The following is an 18857-nucleotide window of genomic DNA, read 5'->3' on the forward strand; positions in this document are numbered from 1 at the left end:
GTCAAAAGAAAAACACAAAGGCAGTAAAACTTTTATTCTACCCGTGTAAATGCAACCAAAGGTTATTTTAATATCTGTACAAGCGCTTTCATTTTTAAATGTAAATTATGAGCCCGACACGGGTTTAGCTCCAGATTCAGAAACTCATCAAACTGCAGATAAGGGTGTTTTGTTTGTTTTCCAAAAAGGAATAAAATGAATGAAAACTGGAGTTAAATTGCACTGATTTCATGTTTTGCTTAAACTCCCTCTGACCAAGAAAAACAGTTTTGTTTTAGTATAATTTTAAATAATGATGGAATTACAAAATGCTTGAGCTGGAATTATCGTAAATGGTAAATGGACTGTACTTATGTAGCGCCTTTCTATCTTATCAAGATACTCAAAGCGCTTTACAACACAATCTGTGCCTCATTTACCCATTCATACAGCACTCTACTATACTTGTGCAAAGACTAATCAGTGCTTTAGATCACATCTCTTATCTTATTCATACACCGATATGACACACATATGAGGCAATGAGGGGTTCAGCGTCTTGCCCAGGGACACTTCGGCATGTGACTGCTGGTGGAATCGAACCCCCGACTCTTGCATTGGAGGACGACTGCTCTAACCACTCAACCACAACCGTGTAAACCACGAGGGCTTGCCCTGGTGTGCAGGTTTGCACCCCGGGTTATGTGCCCACCAGGTTATGTCGTGGTGGACACAGAAGCCAAGGACAAGAGCCTGGTAGTTGCGGACACAAGTGCACCTCTCCACAGTCGAAGCAAAATATTCAGACGAGAACTTTGAAGGCCGGCGCTGAGAAGAAATCTATCATGACGTGGTCTGAGATGGTTTCATGTCACAATGTATAAATGTTTCCCTTTAAAAAAAATCTACCGGTAACCTGTTTAAGATAGACTCCACACAATGAATATGAACTGCTACAGCTTCAGGCGTAAAAACAAACAAACCAAAACATTTAATCTAGGATTTAAGATTGAAATTATCTCTTTCTTGTGTAACTGAATTTATAAAACCGAGGCTGTTCGGTGACTCATGTGCATTACCGGTAATTTGTAGGATAATCCAGTCCAGACTTGATCAGCTTAATAATCAGGGATGGTTTAAAACCTAGAACTATGGGTGGTGAATCTAAACCTTCAAATTGCAGAACTCGTTTGAGGCAAGCATCAAATAGGTCAATTTGATTGTTTCACAGAGTATGTTTGCATTACATGGTGAAAAGATAAATTTGGATAAACTTGGGAGGATCGAACATTTCCTGCGGTGTGGATACGCACCAAACGAGCAACTGCGACATAAAACTAAAAGCCCAAATAAAAAGGAAACAACTTCAGATTTTCAACAAGCTAGTGCAGAAATCTCAGCATATTTGGAGCACTTAGTCTGCTCATGCATTTCAGAGGGGCTTTAATCTCCTTCCATGACTCTAATGAATGGATTTTTTTCAGCCTGCCAGTTACAGAAATAATCACTTAACTGGTTACTCCTCTTTGCTTTACTTCAAGCCACAAAGGTTTAAACCAACTGCTCTCAGATGCTTCAGAAATGATTAAAAACAAATGCTGAGACTGCAGTTTTTGATGATGTTATGGGTGTCATGTGTGTTGAAACCTACCTGCCTCCAAAGAGACTGAATCCGAGCTTATTGTTGATGTGCTGGCATTGCTGTAGTTCTGCCTGATCTCTCGAAAGAAAGCATTAGTTTCCTTCAGGTTCTTCTTCAGCTGGATGGAGTGCTTGTTGTAGTTGCTGAACACCCTGGTTAGCTCCCGGGCTAAAGGGGTCCTCTGCTGCTGGACGTTTCCCTCAGTCATGGCGAGCAGGTTAATGCTTTACAGACTGGGGGGTTTAGGTCCCAAATGATGTAAGGACAACCTCTATTTTATCACACCGCCTTTGTTTCGTTACTAATTAGTTATCATGCTTGGCTAAGGCTTTGTTAAACAAGTCGATACGAGACAACTTCATTGAATAATTTGTATATCTTAACATGAGCGTATCGTTAGTAAACAGTACCTTTAATCTCTTGTGTCATAGAGTGGATGATGTTAGTTTAGCTAGCCTCTGTTTTTCATCTTTTCCTGGCTGTTCGTCCTCGTAAAAGAGTCAGTAGGAATAAATTAAACTTCGGCGTTTTAAAAGCAGCGGCTATCAATGCTGCGTTGTTTTGACCGCTGATGTGCTAAATGTTTGCGACGCAGCCGTGGTCCTCCTACGTTAGCTCGGTTAGCCTGAGGGCATCTCCTGTCCGTCCCCACCTTGGCCTGCCGCAGCAAACATGCTCTTTACGTTCAGATAAACGACCCGGAGCACGGGTGGACGGCCATGCAGACTCGTGTTGGAAAGGCAGAACCCAGCTCTTATAAACATACAGTCGGGCTACAACGTAGGTCCTGTCCAGGATGAGGCTCCGCAGGGGAAAACCGCGTCCTAACCAGGCTCCGTGAAGCCAACAGAAATCCTCCAACCCCGAAGAAGAGCGACGATAACATGCAACTAAATGCGACTCGCAGCTTGTTTTTCTTCCCCTGTTCTTTCTGTCTTTTAGTACCGAAAAAAGACGATGAAAAGAAGCAGTTGTGTCGCACAACGAGGCGTGTCAGCGGACCGAATCACATAGCACGGCTGAGAGCCAGGCAATCACAGCAAAACACAGTGAGGCGACCAGAAGCTAGGAAAATGATGGGCGGGGCTTAAAGGTGGCGCACAGCCGTCTGGGAAATGTAGGAGTCTTTTAGGCGTAACAATAACTACAGTGCAGAATGGAAATCTAAACATGTATTAATTTATATATATTTATTATTTATATATTAATTATATATAAATTTATATATATATATACATATGTATGTATATATACTTTCATTAAATTAGATAGACAGATAAATAAATAAATAAACAAATATTTGTTTGAAAGCATAGAATAACTCTGCCAGCAGTTATTGATTTTGATGAGATTTTCTGGAGAGTCTGTTACCTTGAGAATACCATTTATCTTGAAGTAATGCCATGAAAATAAATATTTAAACTCGGCCTCCTTAGGCTTCCATAGAGATTAAAAGTGCAACTACAAATAAATAAAAGCATCAATATTAATAATAAATAAAGTGTAGTTACCACAAGGACATTAATTTAAACAAGATCAATGCATGAAGAGAAGCGGCAACAACATTGAATTGTTAAAAGATGGGTTTGTTTGATTTTCATTGGAAGTTAGTCACATTAGGCACAAACCTGAAGCAATTAGCACGTCTCTATTCTGACTGCAACTACAAAACAAACCTAAAGAGAAAAAAATGTTTACAAATGATTTGTGTATCAGATTGTGCACAATTAAAAAATAGTGGTTGCTTTTAATAAGCAAACCTAATCAAAGATTTTCACATTTGTATCTGTAAAATAAAACTGTAACCTGATAAAGATTCACTAAGGTGAATAAAGTCAACAAGAGTCGAACTGGTTAGGACCAAAATTTAATTTCTTAGACATTAAAAATATGAACAATTGATTAAGAGTTTAAATCTGGTTTATGTCAACTGAACTCTTGTCAGCAACTGAGTTACTTTTTGTTCAGCTTTATTTTATATTTCCTCATGCAATTTTTTTTGAGCTTGTGTAATAACTTAGAGTTTCTAGGTCAATAGACTTATAAAATGTTGCTCAGACATCTGTGAGACGTTCCTCCAGAACCCTTTTGATTGTTCCCATTGTTTATTTTGTGCACAATGTTCCTCTTTCTGCATGAGTGGAAAAATCTCTCACTCATTTCTCTGCCAACAGAATGTAATACAATGGATCTGTCCCAGTGGGTGACAAGGCTAATCAAAAAAGAATCAGATGAAGTCTGGCCGACAAACCTGCTGTCTCATGGTAATTAATGTATGTGCACAGTGCACACTTTAACTGAGTGTAATAAAATGTGCTGTTACCGTATTATTAACATGCTGTTTCATGGTAAAAATTATTTAGATTATTTAAATTTTAAATAAAGTACTTTAGCTAGTAAACGTAATTTACAACATAGTCAAATTTGAACTGGGTTAACTATTCATTTTCATTAATTGCAACCTGAAGATTCTGATTAAACTTTGACCGAAGATATTAGTTCTGCTTTACAAGTACTCAACATTTACATCCTCCATCCATCATCTGCGGTGTCCAAAAAACAATAACGAGAATAAAGACAACTTAGTAAAAGTTAAAGGTAGGAACTGTCATAAAAAAACGTCGTTGTGATGGTGTTTTACGTTTAGATCCTTTACGTCAGAAAACTTGATGCAGTTCTCATAGCTGCCTAACGAGTTTATCTACTGATCACAAACAGATCCAAAGTTTAAGGATCAGTCGTTTTGTTTCTTTGTATCCACTTTTACCTGATCATTTAGGCAGAAACATGAAGAAATTCATGGATGTAATAACTGGTAAGGAGCTGGTAATGGTATAAACATTGTATTGTATGTAACTTCCTTTCAATAATAAACATTAATTGACACAGTAACTGTCTAAAATTTAGATTGACGTTCAAGCAAACTAGTTAAAATTAACCCAATTTCACTAAAGTTATTTAATTATTTTTTTTAGAAAGCCTAAATAAATATTGATTCAAATGGGGGCTGTGGTAGCTCAGTGGTCAGTGTCACAGTCTTGTGATCTTGGAGCTGCATGTTGGAGCAGGAAGGGTATTTTGTGTTAAACAATTAAGAAATATTTTATTTGAGTTTGCACATTGTGGCAACCCCTGCAGAAGGGAGCAGCCAAAAAAAAAAAAAAAAAAAAACTACTGAGTAGAAATTAACTAAAATTTACCTACCTGTTTAAAAAACTATCAATTTGATCCCAGAGGGTTAAAATTAGGTCAAGATTTAATTTATTCAGGCGTGATTTAACTGTTATATTTAAATAAAGTTAAATAAATTTAAAAAAAAATGGTTATAATCTAGCCAAATAAAATAAGGAAAAAGTGCAACATTGATTGTATTGGTTAACCCTCCTGCTGCACTTGGGTCAAAATGACCCAGGGGCCTTAGTTTTAACACAAGGGCAGCAGGAGGGTTAATCCAGACCAGTTTTTTACAGTTTATAACAGAGGGTGTGCCCTCTAGTGGCGTGTAGTTGTAAAGACATATGTTGTTTTCAGTTGTTCAATTCAATTCAGTTTATTTAAAATTTTCATTCAACCTTTGCTTATACAGGTTAATCCTATTGAGCCTCGGAGACTCATTTACAAGAGAGACCTGAAAAATAGTGCCAAATCACAACAGAAGTCGTCTCAGGGCACAGAAACATTCACCTACATATAGTCTGTTTATAACATTCTTTATCTGAGGAGCCAACAGATTGTTTGAGTTTTCACTTCATCGTAATTTCCCATCCTAAGCAAGCACAGAGGCAACAGTGGAAAGGAAAAGCTCCTTCGTGAGGAAGAAACGTTTAGCAGAACCAGGCTCAGGACAAGCGGCCATCTGCTTCTATCTGCTGGGTTTGAGAGGACAGGAAGGAGAAAACGAACACACAATGGCAGGTCCAGGATGGAGGCCATCAGGTTTTCTCAAGGAGGAAAAAAGACAGAAATCACATGTTAAGAAAGAATAATTATGAATATAAACTATTCATTTGTATGTATTTGTAACTGTTCATTTGATGAAATGAGATCATTTTGTCCTCCAGTAGTCTAAATTTATAGCAGCATAAGATAAGGAATGGGTCAGGAAACCAAGCCAACTAGAATTTATCAAAAAGGAAAGTCTTAAGTCCAGTCTTAAAACTGGACAATGTGTCAGCCCCACTGACAGAAACTGGAAGTTGGTTCCACAAGAGAGGAGCCTGATAACTGAAAGATCTTCCTCCCGTTCTGCTTTTGGAAACGCTAGAAACCAAAAGTATTTGATCAAGACTTTAAAAACACGTGAGTGCGTTTGTTTCGTACGTCCTCCCACACCGGTAGTAAAGTCATTGATCCATCCATGATAAAAACAAAAGTGCGTTTAATGAGACAACTTTAAAAAAAGTATATGATATAGTACAAAAAACATAAACAATGAAAAAAAAACCTAAAGATTAAAAAAGGTTTTGGGCGAGAAACTCTCAAGCGCTTTTTAATTCGGTGTACGCTGGTGTAACAAACCCAACGCTCTTCCAGTAGCTGAAGCTCCTCCTCGTAATTTAACTTGTCAGGCGGTGGGCGGTGCTTCGCTCCGGTCTCCGCCCGCTCGCTGTGTACCTGAAAGCGGTTGAAAAATGACCGATACGCCCCCCGGCTCTTTGAGCCTCCTGTTTTCAGTCTTCAGCCGCAGAATGCAAGAGAGGACGGTCTGGACCTCACAGCTACACCGAGCTGATTCCGCTTAGACTCGGGAATGTTTTTCTCCTAAGAGTCGACACCTGCCTCCTGAAAGTCAAGTAGCTGCAGCATGGACGCCTCGCTGCTCCTGTCGCGCTGCCGGCCGGCTGTCGGAGCAGTTTCAGCCGACGGGAGCGCTCCTTTTGGGAAAGCTCCGCTCCAGGCGGCCGCCAGGAAGCAGGCGGTGAAGAGGCACCACCACAAACACAACCTGAAGCACCGCTACGAGTTCCTGGAGACTCTGGGGAAAGGAACCTACGGCAAAGTGAAGAAAGCCAGGGAGAGATCGGGCAGGCTGGTGAGGAAACCTAACAGCCTTATTATTTAATCATTAATGGTCAGGTCTGCGGGGGGTTCATGTCACCTGCCACCTGTTCAGACACATAACCAGGTGTTTTTAGAACAACAATAATACAGCTCTGAGAGGGCATCGTTTTTCATTTAAACTGAGCCTTCACTTAATGATTACATAAACTGAACTGGCTTTATCAGAGGTGGATAAGGAGCAACAAAACAAGGCGACTCTCAGCTACTACCACGTCCAGTTTTAGGTCAGTAGATTTAATACCGACCGAGTTTATGTGTTCGCTTATTTTAATTAGCTGTGGCGGCCATCTTTGATTGGATTGACTGCAGAAGTTACAGTGACAGCTTCCTGAGAGTTTTAGTCAAATCTGCCCAGTGGTTCACGAGATATTTTGCTAACAGACGAGCAGGGTTGACTCCCAAGAAAACGTTCAAACAAAAATCTCGCACAGTGAGTAGCCCTCGGAGGGTTTGTTGAGAATGACTCTCAGCTACTACCACAGTGAGCTTTAGCAGACCACCTGCAAATCTGACAGAGTTCTAGCCGTTTACGTGTTTTATAAGTTCAGCTGGCTTTGGCGGCCGTCTTAAATTGTTTAGGCTGTGAAAGCGAACCAGTAGTAGCTGTACATCCACTGGTTATTTCTTGAAAGACTCATTAAAATCTGCCCAGCGGTTCATAAGATATTTTGCTAACAGACAGACAAAGTTGACCCCTAATCGCTAATGGTAAATGATAAATAAAGCTCTTGCGCCACCGGTAAGCGCTCTGAGCATGTGTTGAGGATGAGTCTCGGCTACTACCACAACAAATTTTGGCTCAATATTTTTGAGCTTGGCTGAGTTGTGGTCATTTTTGTGCATTTCTCGTTCACATGAAGCATCCTGGAAAGTTGTTTCGTTGGAATGATGAAACGGAGTTTCACAGGATGTTTAGACGGGAAAGTAGAATCATTTTCTTTCCAAGTTCCCGCTGATGAAAGAGGAAGCAATTAAGGCGGTCCTTTCAGGTGAATTCCAGAGATAAGTCTTTTAGATAAGGAAGGTCAGCAAAATGAGGCCTGCTCTTCTTGGAGATTTTATCTCCAAAATTCCAACATTTTCAGCAAATTTTACACAGAAACCACAAAAATTCACCTCATATCTTGATGGTTTTTGTTGCATAAATCCAAACCAGTTTGTGTATTTGCGCTGATATAACTTGACGTATAAACAACTCTCTCCTCCAGAAAAATGACGTGAAAGGCAAAAATCTAGCGAGCTCAATCCAAACTAAGCAAAGAGCACGTCATCAGGTCGGCGCCGAAAAATACAACAAGGTGGTTTCGGCTTATCAGAAGTTTTCCCTGCTCTAAGATCCGTGTTGGGACTGAGCAAAAGTGCATCCATCTCAGGGAAGTGTTGGGAATTCCCCGCAGGAATTAAAGTAAACATGCAGCGCAACGAGCCGAGACTCGTCCTCACGCCCTTACTGTCTGACATCAGTTTTTACAGGAAGTGAAAATGACTGAGATTTATTTATGCAAATACAACCACAAACCTGCTGACGGATTACAATAAACACGGCAGGATTATTGGAGTTATCTGCCTGCTTTTGCTTCGTTTGACTCCGGGAGCAACACAAACGCAAAGAAAGGCTTCATCCTGCCTGCATGTTGTCTCCACAGCCCGTCTGCGAGTAAATGTTTGATTACATAACCTCGCAGGCTCAGCAACAAACACCCCAATTAAGTAACTCTGCTTGGCTGTTCCCTCTTCAGGAGTCTCCACAGTGCACCTCCTCCATCCGTCCTCACTCCATCTTCCTCCATGATACTGCATCCTGAGCTAAAACCTAAAGGGATGCATTCCTAATCTTATCCATCCATGTCACTCCCAAGAACCTCAACATATTCGTTTCTGCCACTTCCAGTTCTTTCGCACGTCTTTTTGTCAATGCCACCGTCTCCAGACCATACACACTCTTTTAAATCTTTCCTTTGACCTTTGCTGACGCCATTTTGTCGCAAATCGCTCCACTTTTTTTTTTTCAACGAAGCGACAGGGTCCTGGAGAATCCTCATGCTCATGCTGAGACGCGCACGGTAGGGTACGTCATGGATAAGCTGATGTGCCTTTCTGTATCGTCTCAGGAGGATGCCGAAGATGTTTATGGCATTGGATTTATGATGGCAGGGTTTCTGCTTTTTGGCACCGTCAGATACCGATGTTATCGGTTGTTAAAGAAGACGGCGGCAGCAGTCCTGGCCATGGTAAAGCTGCCGACCTTATGTGAAGGTTTGGTTCGTGCTTCGAGCTCTCAGACTCGGCTGATTATGAGCTCAACCGTAAGATGGACGCAATTATGAGAATCATAGGCCACTTGCGGCTTCTGGGACTCGCCAGCATGTTGGGGGCGACCTTAGAGGAAGCCAATAAGCACGTACCAGTGGAATGCCCACAAATCTGGCCATTTTGGATCTCGAAAGTACCAGCAGAACTCAAGGCTGATGAGAAACAACAGTCTGCCTGAAAAAATGAACAACTGTGGCTTATCTGAATCCGACTGCCCCGTTCGGCCTTGAAGCAGGCCGACTTCTTAGATTTCTCCTGGCATGTGTGTAAACTAAGAAGGCTCTGCTCTATCCGTCCCCTGCGCAACCAATAATTTCTGTGAACTCTTATCAGAGCTGTACCGGCTGACACCAACATCTTATCAGGACTATGGTGCTATCTGGAAGTGCTTCATGGACAAACCTCACCGTCTTGTCTTCAGTTGTAATGTGTCTATAAATGTGCCTGCTGGTAGAGGTTTTTTTTATGTCTTAAATTGTGTCCTGACAAGGACAAGGTGTGAAGAGATCTTTTTTTGTAATGCCACTATCCTTTACTCGTGGTCTTTCCCCTTTTCTATGTAAAGAATAAGAGGCCGCGCTCTTAGGAGCAGCAGCAACGTGCACTCCGTCCATCGTTTTCCTGTAAATCAAATGAAATATTCTGTTTGTTTTTTTTTTTTCTTTTATGAAAAGATTTAGTTTTAACTTGTCATCGTTGTGATAAATATACACCTAATGACGCAGCGCTCAGTCAGGCGTGAGGCTTCGTGTGTCAGTCAGTGAAACGATCTTATCTGAAGGTCACACTTCGACTCCAAAACAAAGATTATGACATGTCGGAGAGGAATTTTTATTAGCGTGTCTACAGCCCGTACGAGTTGTCCAGCCGTGGTCGTGGAGAGAGCAGGGTTCCTCTCTAACTTTATTTTACAGGAAACACAGAATTTAGTTTATGAAATTAGAAATTAAAGCCTGATGGTTGTTTGTGTTTCAACCTAGATGTGGTGTCCTTGAAATACTGTCTGAATAAAAAAAATTAACCCCACCGGCTAAAATCTGCTACAGTTTTGTTTTTATGTTCCACACCGAAGCCCAAAAACACATCCAAGCTGCTGTCAGGGCTTTGAAACCCCATTCCTATGAGTCCATAAATGAATAAAAATTAATTAAATATAATTTAAACCAGTCTTTTTTTTTTCCCCCTTCTGTTTGGGGAAAAAAAAAACGTGTATTGTTTAAAGTTAATTTAAAGCTTTCAAACTCATAAAATTTGCTCAAATCTTTTTTTTTTTGTTTGTTTAAATCAAAAACCTCTAAATTAGTTGTGACACTGTTTAGATGAAAGAACCAAGGTCAAGAGTAAGAACATGAATTAAAGTAACCTAAAAATAAAGTCTGAGCTGATTATGTTGTCTACTGGAGGAATCATAAACAAAGATAACCTCACATGTTGGAGGCCTTTATCAGGAAATGTTTGACATATTTGTTAAAAGATAAAATCTGTAAGTGAACTGGTTTAAATATAGAACTCACACATCTGTATCTTACTTGGCTTTTATTAGTCCTACAGTTCAGAATGATCTGTTTTCCACTGCTGCTTGTTTGTGTTTTTTTTTTTTTTTTACTTTTACATTTTAAGTTGTGTAAGAATCAAAAATAAACCAACTATAAGATACAACTTTAACTTTAAGATAAAGCAAAGACCCAAAGCAAAGCCAAATATGTGCATAGAAATAGAAAACTAGAAAGTTCCTGGAGAAACTTTGATGGCAACTGCCATGGGGCGGCCATTTTAAAATTTTGATTTAAAAGTATTAGGTGTTGGGGTTCGCTCTCAGCTACCACTATACCAAATTTCAACTTAAAATGGCAAAATATTGGTTAATTCAAGTCTTTTTTTTTTCTTTTAAGCTATGGAGACCATCTTGGATTTTTGATTTGGAATCAGTATGTGATGGGAACATAACCTCGCCAAATTTCAGCTCTATATGTGTAAAAATAGCTAGGTTAAAGCCATTTAAATTTAGCTTTGGTAGCCAGCTTGAATTTTTTAAAATTCATCATTTATTGTGCATTGCTCTCAGCTACCACCACACCAAATTTCAGCTTCATATCTCTATAAATGGCTGATTTACAGTATTTTTCTTTTGTAGCTTAGGTGGCAACTTGGATATTTGATTTGCAACCAGTCTATGAAAAATGACTAATAAAAATCTCATCTTGATTTGCACTTTACATCGCCATGGTAACTTGAAATGCCAATAAAAGTAATGGCACACATCACGGTGCCGAGCCGGTCGTTTTGATATAGCATTTGTGGGAGTACACATTGCGATTCGGGCCGCATTAAAGTTGACGGAAGAGTAAGATATAAAGTTAAGAAACCCTTGTCAGGTGAATAATAATAGGCAGTCCCCAATAAAGTTAAGAAACCCTTGTCAGGTGGATAATGATAGGCAGTCCCCAGTAAAGTTAAGAAACCCTTGTCAGGTGGATAATAATAGGCAGTCCCCAGTAAAGTTAAGAAACCCTTGTCAGGTGGATAATAATAGGCAGCCCCAATAAAGTTAAGAAACCCTTTTCAGGTGGATAATAATAGGCAGTCCCCAATAAAGTTAAGAAACCCTTGTCAGGTGGATAATAATAGGCAGTCCCCAGTAAAGTTAAGAAACCCTTGTCAGGTGGATAATAATAGGTGCTGCCTTATGCTAGGCAGGTCCCAATAATCAAACAAATGGGGAAATGATGGGATGATTTTGTACATGAACAGACAAGGTGAACAATATATAAAACGCATCTTATTGGATGGGTTTAAAGTGAAGGAAATGTTTTTCACCTCGTCTCACACTTTGTTTTTCTCCACCAGTCTGAATGGGATCTGATCCTACAGCTCAATATTTGTGCTTCATATTCATGATTCTGTGCGTATTTGGACAGAAAGTCTGTGTGAAATATTCAAGAATCTAACACGTGGGTGTCTTTAGCGTCAGGCTGACGGGCTGTGACACAGACGACGCTCTCTGAGCGCCTCCACCAGTGTGTGAAGTGGTCATGAGTGTTATTTCAGACCGTCTGACAGCTACGCCAACAAACGCAGGAAACCACGACGCCCCAGAATCAGGAAAGAAATGTGAGGGGTGTGAAAACGCGGCGTTGACCCCGGAGCAGCATCCACGTCAGACAGTGACTAACGGGAAACTGCTGACAGCGACTTGACAAGTCACTGCTTTACTCATTCTCCTGTCTGCAGCCTTGAGGAGTTTAGAGATAGAACCAGAACTCGGGACCATCTGCCGCCTCATGACACCCTTCGGGCTCAGGGTGGGCTGGCTCGGTGCAGAGAGGAATCCCAGGCATCTGAGCTGCAAACAAACAGCCTCGACAAAAAAAAAAAATAAAACCACGAATGCAGTCTCGTCTAGAAAACTCCATTAGCCTTCAGGAGCATCAGAACATCGGAGCGTTTTATTTTAGATTTTAAAGCCGATAATTCGTCGCCTTGTTCTTTCCGTCTTAGAAGCGGAGTTTTCGGTCCACTGCCCTTCAGAACTGAGCAAGCTTTGAGCAGCTAAATCTAAAACTCAATAACGGCTTGTTTGTCTATTAGATGAATCCAAACGTCATTATCAGAGTCATAAATATCTGCTTTGGACTGAAACCAAAGGATAATCTATCCTAAGCTTCATGCATTTAAGAGATTTGGCCAATTTCAAGGCCTTAACCGGTTTTATACAGTTGATTAAGATGAGAGTGCTTGTGAGCATCAGAGTGAGGAAATGTGTGTTGACATATTGTTGAGGCAATATTTCACATCATCACAGTGGTGTGTTTTGTTAATATTGTGCAGCCCTGCTTCCTGTTGAGCCCAATAAACACGTCTGATCCAGTGTGTTCACTTTTAATGTCTGTCGTGAGAGCAGCTGGGGCTCTGTGGAAAATATGTAAACGGTATCTTACCTGTTGTAGATCGCTCTTTGAATGACCTTGGTTCTGAGAAATAAAGTTTAACAGCTGGTCCAAGAGCAGAGTGGAGTACTGTTGAGATGAAACAAATCCAACCTTAAGAAATTCATGCTGGTTCATTCAATTGCTGTTTTTTTGTTTTTTTTTACTTTTACACTGTTGTTGATTTTTAACCGCACCGATATAATGTCAGAAAGATTACGACATTCCTGCTGGAAGTGCTACTGCTAGTTTCTTGTTATATTTGTGCTTGAAAACAACCGTAGAATGCTACGTACAAAACAAAATGCTAAATTTACATTGTTTATTTGACCTTTGTGATTTTTCACGATTGTAACGGGAGTTGTTTTAAGATGACGGCAAACAGCGGTGGTCTTTGCCCTGCTCAGACTAGCCATTAGCTCATCTTCCTGGTCACAAATGAACTTTTTCTCCAAACCGAGGTCATTCGATGAGTTACATAGAAAAAGAAATATATTAAATGCTCATAACCTTTACACAAAACCCAGGTCTCCCTTGCAAGAGATCTATGATCTCAATGGAATTTGCCTGGTTAAATAAGTTGATAAATAAAAATAAAACCTTTTATGTAAAAGGTTTAAACTATCAAACGCTGATATCTAATATAAAAAAACGAGCAAACGGTGATGGATGTTAACTGCTGTTTGGATTTCCACATATATTTTACGAAAAAGCCACATTATTCCACATATTTCTTCCAAAACTCAAGAATTATTTTTCTTTCCTCTTATTCTCTAAGGTCGCTGTAAAATCGATCAGAAAGGAGAAGATCAAGGACGAACAAGACCTGGTGCACATTCGCAGAGAAATCGAGATCATGTCTTCTCTGTGCCACCCGCACATCATCACTATATATGAAGGTACGAAGTCGAGAGAGAACAAAAACACATCGCACAGTCTGATTAAAATTTCAGTTTTAGTCACGCGAGTCTTTGTGGCCAAGACTTGCTGCTCGGTTACGCAAGCAGTAATGGTGTGCTTTACGGCGGCGGCTCTGTGAGATAACGTGCCGACCGTTGTGTCCTCCATCCCACCTGCTGGGATGGTCATTAATGTGTTGTTACACAATCAGCCTGCAGTTTTTAGGACAAAAATCTACAGCATATCTCGCTGCTAGTTTTAATTGAGAGTTTGTCTTTTTAGTTTTCGAGAACAAGGACAAAATCGTGATAGTGATGGAGTACGCCAGCCAAGGAGACCTGTACGACCACATCTGTGACAAGAAGCAGCTCTCTGACCGAGAAGCCAGGCACTTCTTCAGACAGATCGTGTCTGCGGTGCACTACTGCCATCAGGTACGTTTCTTTACATTTAAAGCAGTTTACTGAAGGCGGAGTTCAGTCTCTGTTTGTTAGCCCTGTCGGCTCTTCGACCGATGCTTCGTCTGCCGTGTCATGCCTGTGGGAGCGGAGCTGCGCCGGCTCGTTAGTGTTGTTTTTTATTTTTTTCTAGGGCACCGCCGCCTCCAGAGTTACATAACAAGCATCGGTTACTGTCGTCCTGCAGCTCCGAGCAGGGAGGCAGTGAGAACGATGCAGGGGGAAACGAAGAGTCGGTCTTTGCTGAGTTAGCGTCATGGCTGAAGGCCAACTATCCCAGCGCACTCACACACACGCATGGCCTCACAGTTTAATGAGGGTGTGAGTGCACAGACCCCCCCCCCCCCCCCTTCAGATTACAAAACACACAGTTGCTCCAGCGTAATTGCACTATATTTTAGGCTGTTCTGCACTTTGGACTTCATTTTAAAATGTGTGACAGATTTTATTGGGTGAATTGCTCTTGTCGAACGTCTTATACAACCTGTTTCAGTTTACTTTATGCCGCTCTGATATATTCTTAAATATTTAACTTTCCGTGCTTCTATAACACAAAGGAACATCTATATCCTATTTCAGACACTTGTAAGTTCAGCGGCAGAGTTCCTTAATGGTTTCACCTGAACAATAAGCAAATGTGTCGTGACCCAACCTGAGCGCCCTTACAGTTTGTAAGACGCTGACCTGCATTTTAGAAACTCATTTGAGACGAAGGTATGCCCCCCTGCAGAGCAGGGGACAATGAATCATTGCTCACGTACAAGAAGAAAATGTTCAGTTTGGAAAGAATGTGCTGCTTTGACCCAGTAAACATGAACCCCTTATGTCAGTGGTTTAGTGTAAACTGATATGTGGTGCTGTTTGTAAAGAAAATATGGACTAAACAAAAGTTGTTGTTTTTCCTCCCCCCCCTGCTAGAATGGAATAGTGCACAGGGACCTGAAACTGGAGAATATTTTACTAGATGCCAACGGCAATGTGAAGGTATGCACACTCACCCTGGGATGAGGTTACCAGTACAAAGGCTAAAATGGAAAAAACTAAACATTTTTAATTATTATTCAGTCTACATAAAAGTAAAGACAGATTTCAATACATTAAATTTTAAAGGTCAGCTTACAAAGCATTAATTGACGTTTCGCTCTTGCAGATCGCAGATTTTGGACTGTCCAACCTGTACCACGGTGACGAGTATCTGCAGACGTTTTGCGGCAGCCCCTTGTACGCCTCCCCGGAGATCGTCAATGGACGGCCGTACCGTGGACCGGAGGTGGACACCTGGTCCCTCGGCGTGCTGTTGTACACGTTGGTCCACGGCACCATGCCGTTTGACGGACACAACCACAAGATGCTGGTCCAACAGATCAGCACTGGAAACTACCGCAAACCCAGCAAGCCCTCAGGTGAGGAATTAAGGTTATTGGAGTGGGGCGGGGGGGGGGGGGGCAGTGGGTCAAAATCAAGGGATGTTTGGATACCACGAGCCAGGAGACAGATTTTAATTAAACTTTCAGAGGAATCTTTGGACGTACATCTACAACTGATTATCTTTTGGGGTCAACCCAATATAAGATGGCTGCCACAGATAATTGACCTTAGCTAACAGAAAATGGCTATACTTCAGTTAATTTAGCAGGTATTGAACTAAAATTGGGTGTGCTAGCAGCATCATCTCCAACACATACTTTGAGTGCTAACAGACTGCATGACATATTTTGTATAAAACTTTGGCATGTGCACGCATTGCAGTCCTTCAAGGAGTACTAGTTAATTTTTGTGTCTACAGTTTATTAGTCCTATGCTAAATTGATATTGCAATGATGATACCTTTTGATGTATTGTGCAGCCCTAATCAAAAGTATCCAAACTCTTTTCCACCAAATTGTATTTTGTTTTAAGCCCATTACCAACTTTTCTCCTCATTTCTTCTGTCAGATGCTTGTGGACTGATCCGCTGGATGCTTATGGTAAACCCTGATCGCAGGGCAACAATAGAGGAAGTCGCTGGACACTGGTGGCTCAACTGGGGCTACCAGCAGTCCCTGCTGTGTGAGAGGAAGACTAGTGCGGTAGAGCAGACCCCATCACTGGTGTCTCCATTGATGTCCAATTCCTCAGGGCTGGCTGGGGTTGCCAGTTGGCTGCGTCGGACATCCAGACCTCTACTGGAGAATGGCTCCAAGATGCGCTGCCTGCTCCGCCCCCAGGTGGCTGGAGGGGACGTGGTGCGACAGCGCTCGCTGCGAAGGTCCCACAAGGAGAAAAATGTCTCCCAGACGGTTAATGAAGGAAGCGCAGACTCTCGACCCTACAAGAGTATTCTGAAGAGACGTAACAGCGTGAAACAGAAGGTGGTGAGCGAAAGCCCCGCTGTAGGTTCAGTGGGTCCACCGAATGTTCTGTGCACGTCTGCTTCACCTCGCACTCCTTCTGCTGCTTCGCTGCCTCGCAAAGGCATTTTGAAGAAGCCTGCGGAGCAAGAGTCGGGGTATTACTCATCTTCACCTGAAAACAGTGACTCAGCCTTGGCCTCTCAAACAAAACCCCGTCCTTCAGCACCAACCTATAGGCAAGGAATCCTTAAGCTTAACGGAAAGTTTTCGTCAGGCAGGCTACAGGAGTTTGGTTCTCTGGACCAGCTGGCAGCTTCTTTACCTCGAGAAGGGACCAGGTCGAGACCAAGCGTGGCCATCAGCGAAGACAGCATTCTGTCCTCAGAGTCCTTCGATCAACTGGATCTGCCAGACCACGTGAGACCTCCTGCACAAGTGGACAAACCGGCCAAAGCTAGCATGAGAGGCAGCGTCTCTGCAGACAACCTGTTGGACATAGCTGAAGACGGGACTCTGAGGCCATGGGAGTGTTACGGGTCCCGAGGAGTGGCTGACAGCGCCTTTTCTATCAGCGACTGTGATAATGTCACAGAAACCTACAAACAGGCTGTGGGAATACGTGGATCTGCACCAAGATAGGGACCACAAATTACGAAAAAGACAAAGACTCGTAATTTCCTTCCAAGTTTTTACACTGATGAACACTTAACAGCCAAAGTGTATCACTTGAAAGTACTGGCACTCTTTGACTTTTTGGCTAACTTGAAGAATTAGGTAGTACCAAAAAGTGAAGAGACATGTTCAGATTGTATTTTAGATGGTTGTTTTTGACAATAAATAGACATAACTAGACTGATTTTAGTTTTTAGTGACTAAACTAAAATTTTAAATAATTTCAAGCTGTACCTGGGAAGCAGAAGTTAGCCAGTTAATTTTTGGTATTGAGTTTAAGAAGAAATCCACATTTGAGCCAACGCAGTGGTTTGGAGAACGTACAAGTCAAACTTTTGGACTGGTTTTTGATTTTGGTTCATTTTGACATAAATATACCTGTAAAATACAATTAGTTTACAATACAAGGTTCAAAACTCGGTAGGATTTTAGCTTTGTGATCAATATACTAAAAAAACAGGCTCATTATGAGGATTTCTTCTCTTTGAACTCATTTAACTATTTCACTGTGTAATAGAGATATTTCAGACACCAAAGATTAAATTTGCTAATGTTGCTTGATATTTTTGTATTTTTATTTTTTTTTTGTAAAGCACCAGCAAAAAGTGCCAAGATGATGTTTGTTTAATGGTAATTTAATCTTTGTAGGTATTGTTTTGTTTTTGTTTTTTACTTGAAATGACTCATTTAATTTTGGATAATGACTTGAAAAACAACCATGACCCTTTGACGGGCGCAACAAGTCGAACCTGTTTTTACCGACAGGCCTTCTTATTTAAACAAATGTACACACACTGGTCGCCTTTGACTCATTTCATGTGGGCGATTTCCCTGAAAGGGCGGTGCACGTTCAATGTCTGAGCTAATCCCCGTTTGTTTATGAACATTTGAAATCCGTTTTGAAGATCAGTCACGTTGTCTTCAAAGCTGGGTTTAAATTTAAAAAGTCACTTAAACTAAAACATTACAAATTGGAATCTGACAAAAAGGTAAATCTGGCTGTTTTTACATATAACATGGAATATATGCACTACTTGTTTATTGTTTTGGTTGTTAAATGTGCCTTACACTGCAGGTTTAGGCTAGTAAGCTTTGGTAAAACAATAAAGCTGGTTATAAGTTGCACATGCATTACTGCTCAAAAACTGGAAGGTAATATTTTAATCTGGTTTGGTTTTGGCACGATGAGGCTCATCAAGAATTGAACGCCTTCACGTGTGCAAAATCTTTTTTTTTTCAACCTGAAAATATTTTAGAAACTGGAAAATGACAGAATGTACTGAGAACCAACTCGTTTTACTGATCATTTAATATTTAAGTGTCTCTCAGGAACAAACGTACAGAGCTGGAAAGACGCGTTCGGGGAAGAATGTAATTAATGGACATTTGGACATGAAATCACAGTTTTATCTTTCACCTCATTGAAGGTAAAGGTTTGTGACTTGTGTTCATGCATTTGATGTCTGCCTTGTTTGCCAAAGTTACAGGTTTATCATGTGTTTGTCTGATCTTCTGTCCTGGGATGAGAAAATCAATAAAAAGTAAAATATCAAAGAACTCATGTGTTTAACAG

General features: G+C 41.0%; 2 protein-coding genes across 2 annotated transcripts in view; one reads left to right on the forward strand and one right to left on the reverse strand.

Moving 5' to 3' along the window:
• dstyk (dual serine/threonine and tyrosine protein kinase) overlaps nt 1–1856 on the reverse strand; it is a 33669-nt gene extending 31813 nt beyond the window's left edge. Inside the window, exon 1 of the mRNA XM_037678868.1 lies at nt 1631–1856. Coding sequence (XP_037534796.1) covers nt 1631–1829 — 199 coding nt within the window. The 5' untranslated portion in view covers nt 1830–1856. The remainder of the gene's footprint in view (nt 1–1630) is intronic.
• Nucleotides 1857–6329: 4473 nt separating this feature from the next.
• Nucleotides 6330–17251, forward strand: nuak2 (NUAK family, SNF1-like kinase, 2). Its single transcript, XM_037679861.1, has 6 exons — nt 6330–6653; nt 13700–13820; nt 14104–14255; nt 15198–15263; nt 15430–15682; nt 16215–17251. Exons 1-6 carry the CDS (start codon nt 6426–6428, stop codon nt 17249–17251), a joined length of 1857 nt encoding a protein of 618 aa, XP_037535789.1. The 5' UTR covers nt 6330–6425.
• The last annotated feature ends 1606 nt before the right edge of the window (nt 17252–18857 follow it).

Source organism: Nematolebias whitei, chromosome 7, assembly GCF_014905685.2.
Source record: "Nematolebias whitei isolate Nwh7 chromosome 7, NemWhi1, whole genome shotgun sequence".
Taxonomy (NCBI): Eukaryota; Metazoa; Chordata; class Actinopteri; order Cyprinodontiformes; family Rivulidae; genus Nematolebias; species Nematolebias whitei.

Bases quoted from the DNA above. Each gene is read 5' to 3' on its own strand.
- nuak2 (XM_037679861.1), top strand. From the start codon at position 6,426: ATGGACGCCTCGCTGCTCCTGTCGCGCTGCCGGCCGGCTGTCGGAGCA. The intron at 13,821-14,103 runs GTACGAAGTCGA...TTGTCTTTTTAG, and splicing joins CATCATCACTATATATGAAG to TTTTCGAGAACAAGGACAAA. The intron at 15,683-16,214 runs GTGAGGAATTAA...TTCTTCTGTCAG, and splicing joins CAAACCCAGCAAGCCCTCAG to ATGCTTGTGGACTGATCCGC.